The sequence below is a fragment of the Pogoniulus pusillus genome, chromosome 18 (genome assembly GCF_015220805.1).
Source record: "Pogoniulus pusillus isolate bPogPus1 chromosome 18, bPogPus1.pri, whole genome shotgun sequence".
Lineage (NCBI taxonomy): Eukaryota > Metazoa > Chordata > Aves > Piciformes > Lybiidae > Pogoniulus > Pogoniulus pusillus.
Genome location: NC_087281.1, coordinates 5,976,639 through 5,995,437, shown reverse-complemented (window position 1 = coordinate 5,995,437; position 18,799 = coordinate 5,976,639). Strand labels below are relative to the sequence as shown.

Sequence of the window (18,799 nt, the reverse complement as noted above, 5' to 3'; positions counted from 1 at the left end):
CATCTACCTGTGTTACAAATACAACTTCTTTCCACCCACAGCAGAGGCTTTGGTGAGCAAAGTCCACAGAGCTGCTGAAAACAGTTACAGAAAGCAGCAAGAAATACTTTCCAGTGGGAAGAGTCCATAACATACCATTTATCACTTATCTGCTCCCTCAGTACTATTCCTATCTCCTGTAGGCTCATTTCAAGCAGAATACTTTAAAAGCTATGCTGTACTATCTTAAATTGGAAAAGTTTTACCCAGCAACCTGTCCTTCCCTCACCTCACTTTTTCCTTTCCCTGCCCCAAACTTTTCTGCCATTTCAAGAGACCCAAGTCCCACATACAGCTCTGCACTTGCAGGCTTCTCTCCTGATGGGAACAGGATAAGGAAAATACAAATTCTGTGCCTGAATTAGATGGAGGCTCTGCTGGGTAAAAAGATGCTCCAAAGTTTGGTAGAGCTGGTTTCACACTTCCCTGAACTATCTTGCGTTTCAGAAGCCTGCTCAGAAAAACATTTTCACCTCATTTCAGCAACGTTGTAGAGATATGAGCTCCACAAATTGGACAAACATTTATCATCTCAGCCAGGAGAAGCAGGTTAAGTGCTGAGATAAGGGCAAATAGCAGAATTTCTGTGCTGCTGAGCACCCGTGTTTTGTCAGACATGCTGCTGTTCTGATTTGGGTTAGAACTAATCCTGTTCACACCGATTTTGGTTTTCAGCTCAGCCTCTTCTAAGAAACTGCCCTTTCCCAAGTTAACAGCATGGTTTTGCAGACAGTATCTGCTTCTAACAGTGACAGCACTTCATATTTCTAGTTACTACCAAGGACTGGTACACAGACCAAGGTCACTGCTAAATCTTGTGTAACACCTTGAGGGGTGCAGGAAATACAAGGCCACACCTGCAGGGAGAAGATGACAGGACAGGACACCCTAAACTGACCAGGAAGGTATTTCATTCCATTCCATACATGTCACATTCAGTATAAAGCTGAGGGATCACAAGTGCCAAGCTCTCTGCAATGGCCAGCGTCTGTTCTGCCTTTGATCCTAACCCATGCATTTCTGAACCCAACTCCTAAAACTGGTTCCCATCTGCCACTGAATGAAGTCTAGGACTTGCCCAGTGCCTGCTCACAGCAGCAGTGGTGATGGTGACATAACTGCTACCTAGGGGATCAGGCTCAATGTTTGTTTGTATGTATTTGTATATATTTCATTTTACTATTATTGCTTTCATTAAGCTGGTTTAGTTTCATTTTCCAATCTGTAACTTTCTTATTCCCTTTCTCTTCCCCTTTGGAAAGACAGAGGAGTTAATAGAGTGCCTGTCATTTATTCAGCAGCCAGCCTAGCCCCAATCCTTGACAGCTGCACAGGTCTCCAGGCAAAGCCCTGCCTTTCTAAGGGTGCAAGGAATCACAGCCCTAGTCTTGATACTATCATTGATCAGCTAAATGGCACCATGAAAGGCAAGTGGCCTCTCCCTGCCCTTCAAAATTCTTTTTTATTTTTTAAGTGTTAATATTTACCTTTCTCTTTGATATACTAAATGGAAGCTGTGTATATGTATTAAAAACCCCATGAAGTTCAGCAGCAGCAGTGGAAGTGAAGAGGAAACAGAGGATCCTGTGCATATTCTTTTGCAGAAGATGCAAACCTTTCTTGGTCTGTAACAACAAAGCAAGAAATGCCAAGCTTGCCTTTTTGTTTTCTGCTAAGGAATATGTTTATCATTGATACAGTATCTCCAAAGAAACAAACACCCCAAACTATGGAGCAGGGTAGCACAGAGAAATACACTATACATGCATAGCTCTTACATTGTGGACAATTGGGTCTATGTCCCCCCCAAAAGTTTATAACCTTCAGCAACATGCATTCCCAGCATATATGCCAGTGCCAAGCACAGAAACAGTTAGAGGCACACTAGATGTCTGGGATCCCCAGCAGGTAAAACCCACTGCATCCTCCAGTGATGCTGTACACTCCCACACTGGCCTGATCTGCCATGTATTTGAGCCACTGAAGAGTAGCAGTGCCAGCAGTAGCATCACATCTTACACAAGGGACTTACTGCACGCAGCTCACTGAACACCTCAGCACAGTAATAAGATCCAGTCACTGTCCACTTCAGCTCTGAGCTAAAGGTTAGACAGACACTACATATTATTTAAATATCTTGCCACTTCCAACATTTATAACCAAAATGCTTCAGGGGAAAAAAAAACTGTGAAGCTGTCACCTGTTTCCATGTAGCATAGCACAAGAAAACAGATGACTGCTGAGCTACAGAAAAAATCCCAGAGATTTGCCCAAATTTGCCTTACCAGTAAGGTTAGAAGTGTAACAGATTCAAAACTAGAGATAGGAAAATGCAACAGGCTTGCTAAAGCAAGTCTGCTATTGGAAAATTAAGTTACTCATGATGAATTTGACTGACTGCTCAGAAAAATACCCTTGAGTGGATGAAATTAAGTGATTGATTTTGCTCATTATTGGTATCACAGTATCACAGCATCATCAGGGTTGGAAGAGACCTCACAGATCATCAAGTCCAACCCTTCACCACAGAGCTCAAGGCTAGACCATGGCACCAAGTGCCACGTCCAATCCTGCCTTGAACAGCTCCAGGGATGGCGACTCCACCACCTCCCCGGGCAGCCCATTCCAGTGTCCAATGACTCTCTCAGTGAAGAACTTTCTCCTCACCTCCAGCCTAAATTTCCCCTGGTGCAGCTTGAGGCTGTGTCCTCTCGTTCTGGTGCTGGCCACCTGAGAGAAGAGAGCAACCTCCTCCTGGCCACAACCTCCCCTCAGGTAGTTGTAGACAGCAATAAGGTCTCCCCTGAGCCTCCTCTTCTCCAGGCTAACCAATCCCAGCTCCCTCAGCCTCTCCTCCTAGGGCTGTGCTCAAGGCCTCTCCCCAGCCTCGTCGCCCTTCTCTGGACACGCTCAAGCATCTCAATGTCCCTCCTAAACTGAGGGGCCCAGAACTGAACACAGTACTCAAGGTGAGGTCTAACCAGTGCAGAGTACAGGGGCAGAATGACTTCCCTGCTCCTGCTGACCACACCATTTCTGATGCAGGGCAGAAAGTTTGCAGTTAGAGAAAGAAGCAATCACTACTTCAGCTTTCATTTAATCACATTTCTAAGAATAACTACTTCACATGTGAGAGACTGGCAGTACTATCCAGTTCTTAACATGAAATTCCATCAGCTCAAAAGTGATTTAAGAAGCAAATCTGCAACAGAAAAAACAATATGCAAGTGCTTAGAGTCCTCTCTCCCTCTTACATGTTCTGAAAAAGATCTCCTAACAAGTCCCTGCTTTGTGAAGGGTTTCTCTGGCACTTTCTTGAGTCATACTCCTTTGTCCAGAAGGTGAAGCTGCACCTACAGTACTCTGCCGCCTGCACTGGGCTCCTCCATACAAGAGATACAGACATACTGCAGACATTCCACAGGGCCAAAAAGATGATGAAGGGACTGAGGCATCTCACATATGCTGAGGCACTTCAGACTGGAGATGAGAAGGCTGCAAGAGACCTTCTCAATGTATATAAAGACCTGAATGGAGAGGCAGGTCAAGCTAGGCTCTTTTCAGCAATGCCCAAAGACAATGGACCCAAACTGAAACACAGGAGATTCCCTGGGAGCATCAGGAAACACTTTTTTTACTGTGAGTGGGACCAAGCACTGTCACAGGTTGCCCATGGAGACTGAAAAGTTTGAGATACTCAAAAAGCAACCTGGCCATGGCCCTAGGCAATCAGCTGAAGCTCAGAGGGTTGGACCAGATGACTGCTAGATGTTCCTTCCAAGCTCATTCATTTGGTGATTTGCGTGAGTGGCTGAATATGTAACTCTCTCCTGCCTCTATTCCTAAAGGTAGCCAATGCATTTGCTGCTATTCACTTTGGCATACAGCTACATCTCTGCCTGCTAGAAGGATGCAGTGACGAACAAAATGACACAGCTGGAAAGCAAAACAAAGCACAAAACACCTCCCTAGCCTTGCCCCACCCAAAAAAAAACCCAACCAAATAAAAAGCCAACAAACCCCCAAATGAACAACAGAAAAAAAAACCAAACCACCAAAACAAAACAAAAACCCAACAATTCAAGCAAGTACAGGTGGTAGAGTTGAGGCTTTGCTATTTTATTATTCACCCTGATTTATTTATTGTCGTAAGTTTTTACTGGCAACACAAAATAAATCTGTACATCTGTATAGGGAGTTCTGCTAGGAAAGAACAATCAGCTGCAAATGTGAAAGGAACTGAGAAGTCAGCAATTTCACAGCCTTTGCCTTGCAATATCTGCTAAAGTGATTCAGATTATATGAAAGCTGTTGTTACATAGCCTTTTCATGGAACTGCAGTACTTGGGGAGAAACAAACATGGCATTAAATCCATCCACCACGCAGGGATAGATATCCCCTGCAGTGCCATTTTTCCAGTGCTTTATGTAGTCTTTATTTTCAGGCATTCATAAGCACTGAGGTTTTCAATGACACACTGATACAAAGTGACCTATATATCAGAAAAATCTTGCTGGAGTAATATCCATGCTCCTCTCTTCCCTCACCCTTGTTGTCTGCAGAAGCCTTCCAGTGGTTGTAAACCAATGTTTCAGTGAATAAAAATGACAACCTAGACTGTTCCTACTGAGCTTCAAGCATTTCAAAGAATCACAGAATCAACCAGGTTGGAAAAGATCTTTGAGATCATTGAGTCCAACCTATCACCTAACCTTTCTAATTAACTAACCCATGGCACTAAGTGCCTCACCTAGTCTTCTTTTAAACACCTCCAGGGAGGGTGACTCCACCACCTCTCCAGGCAGCCCATTCCAGAGGCAAATCACTCTTTCTGTGAAGAACTTCTTCCTAACATCCAGCCTATACCTCCCCTGGTGCAGTCTGAGACTGTGTCCTATAGTTCTGTTGCTAGTTGCCTGGGAGAAGAGATCAAGCCTTACCTGGCTACAACCTACTTTCAGGTAATTGTAGAGTGCAATAAGGACTCCCTTGAGCCTCCTCTGCTCCAGGCTGAACAACATCAGTTCCCTCAGCTGCCCCTCACAGGACTTGTGTTCCAGCCCCCCTCACTAGCCTTGGTGTCCTTCTCTGGATGAGCACCTCAACATCTTTCTTAAATTGAGGAGCCCAGAATTGGATGCATTTCTCCATACATAAGTCAGGGGCTCTGCTGTCGTAAGGACACAGGTAGTGTGAGTTGCTCTTTGGAGACATCTCTGCCCACTTCTGATATTTCAACAGATTCCAGTGGCTCTTGTCTAGATGTATGTTAGGCAAGAATATTTGCTTCAAAATGCAAGCCACTAAGGAAAGAGAACCTGGCTGAAGGAAGTAGGACCACCTGCAAGACATGATCTGGAAACTACCAGCTGCTAAACATGGTCTGATGTTGTACAGGAACAGATGAACCAAATGACTGGGCAGCCACCAGTAAATACAGGAGGGACAGAAGTAAAAGGATGTGCTCATATCTTGGAAGGCAATATGATGAGAGAAAATGAGACTGAAGAAAAAGACTGCATTAGTATTATATTTAATTCCCTTCTGATACTAAAAAAAAATGAAGTGCCCATACTTAATGCTGTCTTTTCCCAGTTGTTACGAGGTAAACTCATCATACCACTGATCAATTACTGTTGGCATTCACAAAATTACTGCATCATTTCAAACTGGTATATTGTTCTCAAAAGCTTTGTGAAACATCATAAAGTTTGGTTTCCTCTCCCATTTCCCTACCTGCCTCAGACCTTTCAGGTCTCATGTCTACTTCATAGAATCAAAGAATCAACCAGGTTGGAAGAGACCTCCAAGATCATCCAGTCCAACCTAGCACCCAGCCCTAGCCTGTCAACTAGACCATGGCAGTAAGTGCCTCATCCAGGCTTTTCTTGAACACCTCCAGGGACAGCCACTCCACCACCTCCCTGGGCAGTCCATTCCAATGGCAAATCACTCTCTGTGAAGAACTTCAACACAAGTCACTGCCATGGGGCAAAAGCATGTAACTTTGTATCTCCTGAATGTACAATTGAAAAAGAACCCAAACAAACAACTATTCAGAAAAGCAAAGTTTAGCAGATCTTCCAATGTAATGAGATACATAACTGGAATTTAGATCACATCAGTAAGCTTTGAATTCTGGGCTGGAGCATTATCTACAAATCATTTGAGATGATCATTTCCTCCAAAGTAACCTGTCACTCCGATCAAAAGTCAAGGAAAAAAAAGAGACCTCACTACAGTCCCTGGTAGTAATTACACAAACACTATGAAACATTAAGTTATTTGTTATAAATGTGTTGTATGTATTTTAGAAATACCTTGTTAAAGTACAAGGACAGTTGTAAGAACCATCTCCTCCTCTAATATCCATGACTTTCCACATAAAGTGTAAATAAGAAGTCAAATCCCCTTGACTAGCAGATTTTAATCCAGAACTGGCAGCTCATCTCAGAGATTCAGCACTTGTAGTAGTTTGGTCACCTTGTACAATGTTCTGTTGGCATCCTCTCTGTGGGACAGATACATTAAACTGAACCAACCATGCAATTGATCAGTAGTGGTTTCAAAACGCACATTCTCAGGAGCGCTGGAACAATTTATGTACGGCAAGGATGCACTGCTTCTTTACCTAAACAACCATGGGTTCCATGATCTCCATCTCAGCTTCTTGATGACATCTGCTCTGAATCATTAAGTGTGATAAGAAGCAAGCTTTGGCAAGTATCCAAATGTCTGTTTCTAAAGCATTACTACAATGTAAACCTAATTATTGTGCTTCCATGCTTACAAATGAAGCCAAACATCTATTTTCCACACAAGGAGGTCTGCTTCCCTCTGTGTAGCTCTAAAGAGCAAGAGAGTAAAATAAATTCCAGGCAAATAATTGCTCTCCACTTCCTATCCACCCCTCCAGTCTCCAAACATCCTCTAACCCAGATTCTAAAACAAAGAAAAACAAATGCCTCATTATATAAACATGAGTTAAGTTTGAAAATCTACTTGCCTGCTCACCAATAACGATGGAGAAACTTCCCTTGAAGAAAAATCCTGTGTCATCATTTTCCACAGCTTTCACTTGAAAGTTAAAGAAAACAAACAAAGGAACCAACAAAACACACAACAAAAAAGCTCATAAGTGTTTAGCTTATGCTTTTGAGCCACTGCTACACTGGAGATAGTAGGTTTTACAAGCAAGCACCTCTGCTGCCAGGGGAAAGACACCAGTGGCTAAGGCAACAGCAACATACTCAAGCCTGGTCCTCCCTTTCAAGTTAATGGTAACAGGCCAGAGACAACTGACATCTCTAGAAAGGGCTGATGCTACATGCATCAAATGTCTACCATAAACTGCAACGACCTGGAAGTGGCTCTCTTCCCTTATGGTTACAACAGGAAGCCAGACACAGAGCTGCAGTGGCTGATCCAAAACCAAACCTAATTCTTGCCAATCTCTTGCCCCCATGGTAAGAATGAGCAGTCCCTAAAGCCTTTCAAGGTCTGGCTCCAAAAATTACTTCTCCAAAAGCACAACAGCACTGAAGGGGAGCAGAGAGACCTCCCTCATCCAACACCTTCTTTGGGAAAGACATTCCAACTAGAAAAGAGCTGTAAACACATCCTCAAAAATTATCTGCACTGAATAACAATGTGGTTGTGTATTTTGGAGTCTCCACACCAACTTCCATGAGTACACAAAGTGCCTATTCACCCCTTGGCTGTAAGAGTAGAAGCACATAGGGCTTCTTTTCACAACACTGCAATTTAAAACAGCATTTGCAGGGGGTCAGTAGCAGGTGCAAAGTCATAACTTCCAATAAAACCCATAAACAGACTTTTTTTGTCAAGTCTAAGATGAAAACATAAACTCTTACATCTCACTTGCAAACTGCCTTTGCACAGAGCAACAGCTACATGACAAAAATAACCAACAGTGCTGTTCTTGAATGTGTTAGAGGAACCAGAAGCTAACAATGTGCAAGTACTTTCAAACAGAACTAAGACAACAACCCAGAAAGAAGGGCTTTCTTAACTGCCAAAAATGCATGCCCCCAAAACCAGGACAATCATCTTACAAAATACAATCAAGCAATTTAAGTAATTGATACCAAAGCCATTATTAACTTTCATCATCAACATACAAAATTAAATTATGGGATCAGAAAAAATTGATTGAAGAGAAAAAAAATAATCAATTACCATCTGGAGATTGAGTAGAAAATGATACTGGAAAAAGAAGAAACATGAAAAAGCAATAACTTGGTGTTCTTTTTATCCCACTGCATTTACAGTTGCAAGCATTTGTGTCATAACAGTCTTAGGATATTATCTCACCTGCTCAACTATTTTAGAGTGTTCCCATCAAAATCAAGTCCTTCCATTACACTTTGATATGTTCTAGAAATCTTGACAATATGGACCCACATTTAAAAAGCTCATGAAAAACCCTCTACTTCCTGGCACTGCTGATTTTGACATAGATCATTTCAAAATCATTTTATCAGAAGTGAGTGCAGTAGAGCCAGCAAAGATTTTAATCTCAGATCCTTTACTGCAGTTAAGGAAGAAAAGTAAATAAATTAGACACCCTTTACTTCCTCCACAGAGCATTAAGTGTTGAAGCTTTTGAGTACCTTTTGCTAGAGTCTCCCTTTCTGGCAGCTTTTAATGCTTACCAGTTTTTACCAAACTCCTTCTCTCTAATTTTGTAAGAAAATATGAGAACCTCTGTCATCAACCACTTTTTCCTTCTGTGACAGCCAAGATTCATTTTGGTTGAGTAGTCTCTGGTAGAGCACAAAGTGTTTGCCATTCACTTCCAGTGATGAAGGCTTTGAGAAACTGTACTTCTACTTTCATATTTGCAAATCAAATCTAAGCATTGCCAAGGGAGGGGAAGAAAGGACCTGGTTACATCCTCCTTGACCTGAAGTATTCTATATGAGAAGACATTCAAGAACTAATGTCCCCTGGTGAGATTCTAGAAACCAATTATAACAGTAACTGCCAAAGAAAACCTGCAGAGACTGTGTTAACAAAACCCCTCCAAGACAACAGGGCTTATCACAAGTATCTTTTTCCTTTAAGTATTTCTATGGCTACCATCATTGAAATACCCTAGAACATCATAATCTGTTTCACATCTTCAAAACTTCCTTTGCACAAAAGGAGATTAAATGCAATGGAATCAATACACACAATTCCCTCGAGATAACATGAAGCCTGTCAGGACAGGAAACTCAAGCCTCCCTTCATCTCCCCAAGCCCAAGTGGAGGACCCCATTTAATCAGTTGACTTGTCCTCTCACAGGTATATAGATATATATACCACATGGTCATAAACCCTGAAGGTAAGCCAAAATCAAATGTATTTGTGAAAAACCTCAGCAATAATTATCTCTCATCAGGAACTGAATCAATCCTTTAAATTGACATCATGAAACAGAAAGATGTGCACAGCTGCATATATGCAGTATCAGATTCCCAGACTTGAGTCTGATTCTGGAAACAGAAAATACATCTCTGAAGAAATGCTCTCCAATTTTGCAAATATATTGAGAATAGCATCACAATGGATTCTATTTTTTAGAATGGATTTAGAATATCATCACAAAAGCCTGGATGAGGCACTTAGTGCCGTGCTCTAGATGACTGGATAGGGCTGGGTGATAGGTTGGACTGGATGAGCTTGAAGGTCCTTCCAACCTGGCTGATTCTACAAATACATTCACACAGTCCTAAACATTTTTTGCTATGACTTTGTGGTACAGTGTTTTATGGCCAGCCAGGACAGCATAGTCCAGTGACCACTTCACCTTTTTGAAAGCCAAAGCCTGAGTCAGTCATAAAATGAGCTGCATTCTGGTTCTCCATGGAGTATTCCTTGACAGTATCAGGTAGAACTTTGTTAATCAGGCAATCAGACAAGGTGCGAGGGATGAGTAAATTATGCAGCCTTTTAACAAAAGTAGGAGATGAAGACAGTTTTTGTCTTCCAAAAAAGCTCATTTATCATTCTGAGACTTAGCAAATAAGTGGAAACATAAACAGACTTTATCTAAAAGATAATACATATCACATTCACAATAACAAATTGAGTAATTCCAAACAGAACAAAAAAAATGAGACATAGCTACAGGCTTGTCATTTTGACTCAGACCACCTCCTCTCATAGCTTTAGGAAGCAGTTTCTAAAGTGACCCTCCAATTCCTTACAGTGTTAACGAACATTGTAATAAATGTTCATTGGAGTAAATTCTAAGAGCAATGGAATTAAACAATCCACTGAAAAGACAGAGAAAAATAAAAATGCTTTAGAGAAGAGCTCTTCTGAAGACAGTTAAGCATTTTCAAAACAGTCAGAAAAAACAAATGTCACTAAGAATCACAAAATCAACCAGGTTGGAAGAGACCTCCAAGATCATCCAGTCCAACCTAGCACCCAGCCCTAGCCAGTCAACTAGACCATGGCACTAAGTGCCCGATGATCCAGTCTTTTCTTCAACACCTCCAGGGATGGCAACTTAAGAAGAACCTTGCTGAAAGCACGTTTGTTCCAGGAACACTTATGACACCATACAGTAAACTATGCACAGACTTGATTGCCCTTCACAGATTCATAGAACGGTTCATGCTGGAAAGGACCTTAAACCTAGTGGGGAAACCTTCCACTAAACCAAGTTGCTCAATGTCTCACCTAGCCTGGTCTTCAAGACCTCCAGGCAGGGTGCATCCATAACTTCCCTGTGCAACCTGCTCCAGTCTTGTCACCCTCATTATAAAGAATTTCCTCCTAATATCCAGTCTCAATCTACCTTCCTCAAGCTTAAAGCCATTCTCTCTCATCACTTATGAAAAGTCCCTTCCAGACTTTCTTGCAGGTCCCCTCTAAGTACTGGAAGGCCACTACAAGGTCTCCCCAGAGCCTTCTCTTCTCGACACAGAACAGCCCCAACTCTCACAGCCTGTCCTCACAGGGAAGGCACTCCAGCCCTCTAAAGATGCTCCAGCCCTCTGATTGTCCTCATGGCCCTCCTCTGGGCGCTCTCCAGCAGTCTGATGTCCCTCTTATGCTGGGAGCACCAGAACTGCATGCAGTGCTCCAGGGAGGTCTCAGGAGAGGGAAGCAGAGGAGGAGAATTGCCTTCTTTGTCCTTCTGGTCATGCTTCTTTAGATGCAGACCAGGACACAAGCTGGTCTTCTAGGTGGAAAGCGCACAGCGCCAGCTCATGTTGAGTTCTTCATCAAGTGACACCTTTGTTATTTAGAAAATTATTCTATTGTTTAGAAGACCATGCCCTGAAAAATTCTGTGCTTTCCATCATTTTAGATACGAGTGTAGTATTACAAGAACAAAAAACCCAAACCAACCCCTCCCCCTGCAATCTGGAAGTAAAATCTGTATGTAAAAACACTGTAACTTTTATTGCTTGCTTTGGATAATTAGTGTTTGGATAGTCAATTTCTCTATTTTGGTTCTTCCCTTAACTTGTTAACAGGAAAAAGCTAGACACTTCAGAAGGAAAAAAAACAAAACAAACACAAAAACCAACCCCAAAACATGGTCAATGCATAGTATGTCAATTAAAAATTTCACTTTGTGTTTTCATAGAATCAACCAGGTTGGAAGAGAGCTCCAAGATCAGCCAGCCCAACCTAGCACCCAGCCCTGGCCAATCAACTAGACCATGGCACTAAGTGCCTCAGTTTTCTTCAACACCTCCAGGGACAGTGACTCCACCACCTCCCTGGGCAGCCCATTCCAATGCCAAGCACTCTTTCTGACAACAACTTCCTCCTAACATCCAGCCTAGACCTCCCCTGGCACAACTTGAGACTGTGTCCCCTTGTTCTATTGCTGATTGCCTGGGAGAAGAGACCAACCCCCACTTGGCTACAACCTCCCTTCAGGTAGTTGTAGACAACAGTGAGATCCCCCCTGAGCCTCCTCTTCTGCAGGCTGCACACCCCCAGCTCCCTCAGCCTCTCCTCACAGGGAGATTAGGATTAGTATTAGGAAGATTTTCATTATCACCTCCCCAAATACTCAAGATTTGACAAAATTACACTTATCTTCCTTCATGCACCCAAAACAGTCATAAGTGCTGTTTTGACAACTTTAAGCCTACTGAACATATCTGGCCAAAACACCCGAGGAGTGCGAATAAGGAGCAGTTCAGATTATATGAAGAACACGATTAGCTGCTTAAGTCTTTTGTCTTGCATAGGAAGCTACAGCACAGCCAGCCAAATGAGCCTGTCAGATGGCCCCTGGGAAGCTGAACTGAGTAAATGCTCAGTTGACATGAACAAGTTTGCATTACAGATCCTGAAGATCAAGATTTGTTAATTTGTCACCAGAAGGTTGCTGCCAGCTCTTGGAAATACTCATTTCTGTGTTTTGATATAGGTAGGTTCCACAATCTGAAGCAGAGAAGAAGAAAGCAATGCAAAAGCACCACAACTGCAGGGGAATGAAGTCCCCAGTACATTGCCCTAAACCCACAGGGCTGTCCAAGATTTACAATCTCTTACTCATCTAAAGGAAGACTCTTCTCATTTCCTCCCTCCTGCTGGAGCTGGTTGTCGATTATTGAGCCAGGACTACCTTGGCAGAACCGACAAGCAAGACCTCATTTGTGCAAATTCCAATACTTAAGTTTATTACTGGAAAGCCTGGCAGTTTTTAAGCTTTCTTGTTTTTTGGAGCTCACAGATGGTCCAGAACTGGTATGCCCCCCCAAACAGCAATTTAATTCCAGTGGCAACAGATGTGTTTAAGTATTTTCCATAGATTCTTTAACAATAGCCCACCAATGTCCATGCCCTCAACAATTACATCCTGAAAACCAAGGCACTATATCCATCCTGATGGGAGGATTGTTAAACTTGAGCCATGTTATCATGAACCACAGCTAAAATGGACAGCAGAAACCATTATTTTTCCACAGATCTTTCTGTCCTCTGAACCATGATGAGCTTCAAATCAGAACTGGATAAATAGTGAAGCATTTACTAGTCTACTCTCTATTAGGCTTCAGGTAGACCTAATAACAGCCTTCCAGTACCTGAAGGGGGCCCACAAGAAGGATGGAGAGAGACTGTTTACAGAAGCCTGTGGTGATAGGATGAGGGGCAATAGCTTCAAACTAGAGAAGGGCAGATTTAGATTCTTTACCATGAGGGTGGTGGAACACTGGACCAAGTTGCCCGGGAAGGTGGCTGGGGCCCCATCCCTGGAGATACTCAAGTGAAGGATCAACAGAGTTCTGGGCAACTTGCTGTAGTTGAGGCTGCCCCTGATTACAGCAGAAGGGGCTGGACTGGATGACCTTTGACAGCCCCTTCCCACCCAGATCACTCTATGACTGTATTTCTTTCATATGACATGCAGATGCAAAGAGGAAATACTGGATATATCTACCTTCTTCCCTACAAAGCATCATGTTTTCCCAGGATTCTCCCCCATCACCCTGGCAGTAAGTGAAAAGGGAGGCATGTATACACAAGACACCAGAGAATGTGGTCCAGGAAGACTAACAGTCTGAATACTCTGAAAACACAGTCATCCTCTCTACCACCAAGAGGAAATTCATGGAACTAGAAAACCTTCACACTTGACTCCTTTGAAAATAACCTTACATCTCCTCTTCTTCCACACTGTATGATGTAGGCCTAAGGACAAGATGAAAACGTTTCAACCTCAGTGTTCTGACACTCCCTTGATTTTCTTTTATGCACACATCTGCCCGAGGCAGGTGTGATTTTTATCCTGATCACTGACTGAAGTTTTGCATTGTTACTTCAGAACATCCTTTCAAGTTCTGAGGTAAAAAAAAATCCAAGCATTCCCTTCAGAGTAACTTATCACAAGCCACGAAGTGAAATCTGCAATGCAAATAAAACAAACCCCAAAGCCAGACAAGATGACCCTTCCCCATGCTGCAGAGGACACAAAGTAGTAAATAGAGAAAATAATTTTCTCTTCAGGTTAGTCCTTCTTGGTTCTTGTAGATTTAAACATAATAGGAGCAACTGCAACATTCACACATTGCAAATATGGTTTACAAACTAACTGCCAATAAATTGTGAGTTGGAAGGACTGGAAGAAGAGAGTTGCTTTCACACTGAATCTGTGGCTTGAGGAAAAAAAAAAGTTGTTTTTTTAATGTCATGAGACTTGACTAAGTCCAACTGTTGTATAAAATACACATGTGGTTAGCAGGATTGGATGTCCAATACTTATTTCTCCAAGTAGTTCTGTTAGTTTACAGGAAGACAGCAATACTACTGGTTACTAAATAATTGTTCATCATTTGCAAAGCTTCCCAGTTGGATACCTCAAGGAGTATGCACCACTCTTGCAAAACATACACTCAGTACAAAAGGAAAACCCAAAACACTTTAGCAATGTCATCCACATGGTTTAACTGAAAATCCTAGTGAAGATACACACCAAAGATGTGTGAAATAACTTTGGAAAGTATCAATGCACTTGAGTATCAGACAAGTATGTTTCAGTTCTTTGCACAGGCAGCAGCGCAACTTGCTTAGTGGGTACTAGGTCTTCAGTCACAATGTCTCTGCTTCCCTCTCAGCCACTGGCCTGATGAAGGATGTTAGGAATGTCCTTGTCTCCTCAACATTCCAGGTGACCCAGACACAGAGAGGAAATTCCTATACCTATTGACATAACAAGTGCTCTAGCTCAAGCTCATTAACAAGTATTAACAGATCTGTCTACTTTCTCCTGGAAGAATCTAACACTCAAAACAACCAAATAACAACAAAACACCTCCCTCCCAAAAGAAAAAAAACAACCAAACAACCCAAACCCAACAAACAGCCAAAACAAATCCCCAACCATCCAACAACAAAACAGCAACAAAAAAACCCACACCAAAACCCAAACCATTTTCAAGTGAGACTGCACTCCTTTCCCAGAGGGGCTCATCGTGTTTGGGTGTACACAAAAAAGGCTTTTCTGCACTTGCAGAGCACCTCACCAGAATCATCATGACCCATTCACTATGGCACAGTGTGGTTTCCAAGCTTTTCACCTACAGGCCCCAGAAGACCTTCCAGCAGAGACACAACTACTGTCTCAAGGGGTTAGGGTAGTAGATCTGATCTCTATTTCCCAGATCTCTCAAAAGCAGGTCAAAGGCCACAAAGTAGGAAACAGTATAACCCTGTGTTAGTCAGTCTACTCCCACACAAACCAAGCAACATTCACCCTTCATGATGACTAAAATTTAGCATCAACTTCCCTCCAAAGACTACAAATCTGTGCTTGGTCCCATTTAAAAGTCATTTGGTTGCAAGCACAAATCTGCTTCTACCTTGGTGGAAAATTTGTCTGCTGCTTCTTCAGTAATTTCTTCTTAATTGTACCATTAAAGGATGAAAAAAAAAACCCATACATTAAAACTCAAGCCAAAAAGGCAATACTCCGTGTGGAAGTAATACTAAAAGTGTTTCTTCTCCTATTTTCACTTCAAATTTCACCAATTCTTTTTTTTCCAGTCACAGCAAAATCACAGAATACCATGAACTGAGACTTAAGTTCATCTGTTCCTATTCACCCAACAAAACAGGAACAAAGTGACTGGTGTTGCTCAGTCTTGTACAGGTGGGTTCTGAATATTTGCAAGGACACTGCAGCCTCTCCAGGTAACCTGCTGCAACATCTGACAACCCTCATATTAACATTTTTTTCCCTAACATCTCATTGGAATTTCCCTTTCTGCAACTTGTGTTTAGTATCTCTCCTCTTACTACTCTGCATCTCTTAGAAGAGCCTGTTTCCATATCCTCTCCTCAGTCAACTGATGACATAGCTTTCTAAGAACACCACACAGACAGCTGTATGCTTAAGATGTTCATGTACAGACAAGAACTTTTAGCTCATTTTATGAAACACAAGTACTGTACTTTTGTTTGCAACCTAACACTGACTCTTACAGATTGCCCTTATGCAGCATGTACCACCACAGGCTTACCTTCACAGAGGAGTAACAGAGAGTAGCTAATGCAGTAAAAATTCACATTGCAAATCTTGTAGCAATCCTCCCACAGGGAGAAACCCTTAGTTTTTGTCCCCAGTTTGAACTAGTCCTGCCAGTCGGCTGCACTCAACACGACCTCATGGCACACACCGATTCTCTGAGTTCCTGTTTAACAAACGTTCAGTGATGTGTAAACTAGCCACAAAGCACAACCACGTGTAAACCTGCGGTCAGCATGAGGACTACAGGCCACGGCATGGAGTCTGTACCTGCTCTGCTGGGGCATCTCCTTCGGGGTCATGCAGGCAGTGGCAGAGCACCGCAATGAGCTCAAGCGCTGCTGCTCTGACCCTCCAGCTCTCTCTGTCGCCAGAAGCAGAGGAGCTGCAAATGGATGGACGCCTGGCTCACAGCGCATACGTGCTTGTTCGTGGGAGTTCGGGCTTTAATGAAACTACCATCTTCTGCCCCAGGTCATCACTAACCCCCTGCCTTCTGCCCTAAGTCATCAGTAACCCGCCCTTCTCCTGCGCGGGGCGCAGCCTGTGCGCACCCGAGCGGGCGGGAGGCGCTGACGGGACCGCTCCGCTCCCAGGCTGGCAGCTTTCGCTCCCCGCCGCCGCTGCCGCCTCAGAGCACACCTGACGGCAAGAGGTAGACGCTACCTGACGGCTCCGCGACGGTCAACGAGCAGACAAAGAGGCGTCCCCAGGCGCAGGTCTGTCTCGGCTCTGAGGACAGGTCTGAAATGGACTCTTAACTTTGGCTAAAATTAACTTCTCAGAGGACGCGCACCCCAGTCCCTGGGCGCCATCGACTCTTCCTACCTCGATGTCAGACCCCACCGCTCCGCGTCCCGCCTGTACAACCTTGCCCGGCAACCCAGGCCGCCGGCGACCCCCAGCCCCGCTCTCGCTGTCTGGGAAACCGAGTGTGCTGCGGCCGCCCCCCTCCCTCCGGCGCCGGAGGGAGGCTCCAGTCCAGCCACCACAGCGGGTGAGGAGAAGCCGCAACAAGTCACCGCCGTCGCCAGCTGCCCTTACCCAGATAGTGTCGCAAGTCCAGCAGAAAGTGCGGGGGCCCCCCGTTGAGCTGATAGAAGAGCGAACCCAGGCAGAAGAGCAGCAGGGCGGCCATGCAGAAGCCGTAGTCGCGCAGCGAGAGGAAGGGCAGCAGCGCGAGGGGCCGCCGCCTCTTCCAGCTCCCGCTCTGACCCGGGCCCCCTCCCGCCGCCGCGGGGGGCCGAGGCGCCGGGCAGTCCCCGCTGCCGTGCTGCTGCTTCTTCTTCATCCTCCCCTTCGCCGCCGCCGGGTCACGCAGCCCGCCGGGGAAAGCGCATCCTCCATCCGCCTGCTCGGCTCCGGCTGTCCGCGGCGGGGAAAGTTCCCGGGAGCTCAGGGAACCCGTCCCGATCTCATCACCGGCTGCCCCCGGCCCCGCGGAAGGCGAGAGCCCCCAGCCCGGCACCGGCGTTTGCTGTTGCTGCTACGGAGTGCCGCTATGGGGAGGGGAAGGAGGTGGTCACTATCCCGCTCCCCAGGGTTCCTCTCCTCCTCCTCGCCTCAGTCGCCGACGGCCGCTGCTGCTCTCGCTGCCTCTCTCCGCTCGGCCTCTCGCTGCGGTGTCAAATTACAGGCACTGTTCCACCGCCGGCTGCCTGCAACTCGCGCCTGACTTGTGCGCGCCGCCGGCCCGCCCGGGCCCGCCCCGGCCCCCGGGCCCGCCCCAGCCTCCGGTCCCAGCGGCGCGCCCGTGGCCTCCGCTCGAGCGACCCCTGCGGGCGCCACGGCCGCACTGGCCCGGCTGCGGCGCGGCCTGGCCCACCTGCCTCAGCGAGCTCGCCCCGCCTCTGGCCCCGGGCCGCCCCGCCGGGCTGTGCCTGGGCTCTTCGTTCCGCGGAGTTGGCCCTGTGAGGAGCAGCGCTCTGAAAGCGCCGTGGCCCTCTGCTCACGCCTCTTTTGCCCCTCCTGCAGCCTGGACGAGAGGACCCCAGTGGCCTGCACACGCTGCGTTAGAACTGCGAAATGTTTCCTCACAGCGATGGTATCAGTAAAAATGGTTAACAGCACGGTAGTTTATATATGCAGCATTAAGATCCAGCGCCTTTATAATCCTGTTCGGAGGAGAAGAGAGGTATTGATCTTGTGGCTTTGCTGGGATGGTTAAAGTGAGGCTGTTGTCTACTGGGACAAGGCTTCAGGCAAGTACAGAAATTACAATTAAGATTGCTCCTGGAACCTTAATGTGACCCCTTTGTGCATATGGCTTAGGATGCAGCCACTAATTACTCATTCATGCTGGTTTTTCCTAGAGAGCCACTTCCCACCGTGCACAGGGTGAACGGTGTTCACGCAGTGCTGAGCTGTTTAATAGCTTCATCCTCTTTGTCCAACATATGTCTCCAATATGTCCTGAGGGCCCATTAGGAGTTATTCTTTTCCTTGGGTATTGTCTGCAGTAGAAATCCATTTAATTCCCTCATGCAGCTGCATTGCCAGCACAGCACTGGGGGAAGGAGGATTTGGCTTGACGCTGCCAATCCACCTTTTAGTTTTATGGACTTGGCTGGATGTATGTGTGTGGAGGGGTGGTCCCCACGATCCTGTTCATGGGACTGCACAAGCTCTCTAAGCAAGAGAAAGTTCCATCCATTGTGGTTTGGGACAAAAGCAGAAAGTCATGCCCCAAGTGCAACTTGGCAGGTCAGAAATTAAGCAGAAATTACTCTTTTCCTTTTTTAGGCTTAAAAAA

The 18,799-nt window shown here is 45.0% G+C and overlaps 1 protein-coding gene across 1 annotated transcript in view; it reads right to left on the bottom strand.

Moving 5' to 3' along the window:
• Positions 1–17,749, bottom strand: part of UST (uronyl 2-sulfotransferase) — a 178,722-nt gene extending 160,973 nt beyond the window's left edge. The window contains exon 1 of the mRNA XM_064158284.1: positions 17,092–17,749. Within this exon, the coding sequence (XP_064014354.1) occupies positions 17,092–17,338 (247 nt within the window). The 5' untranslated portion in view covers positions 17,339–17,749. The remainder of the gene's footprint in view (positions 1–17,091) is intronic.
• Between the last annotated feature and the right edge of the window lie 1,050 nt (positions 17,750–18,799).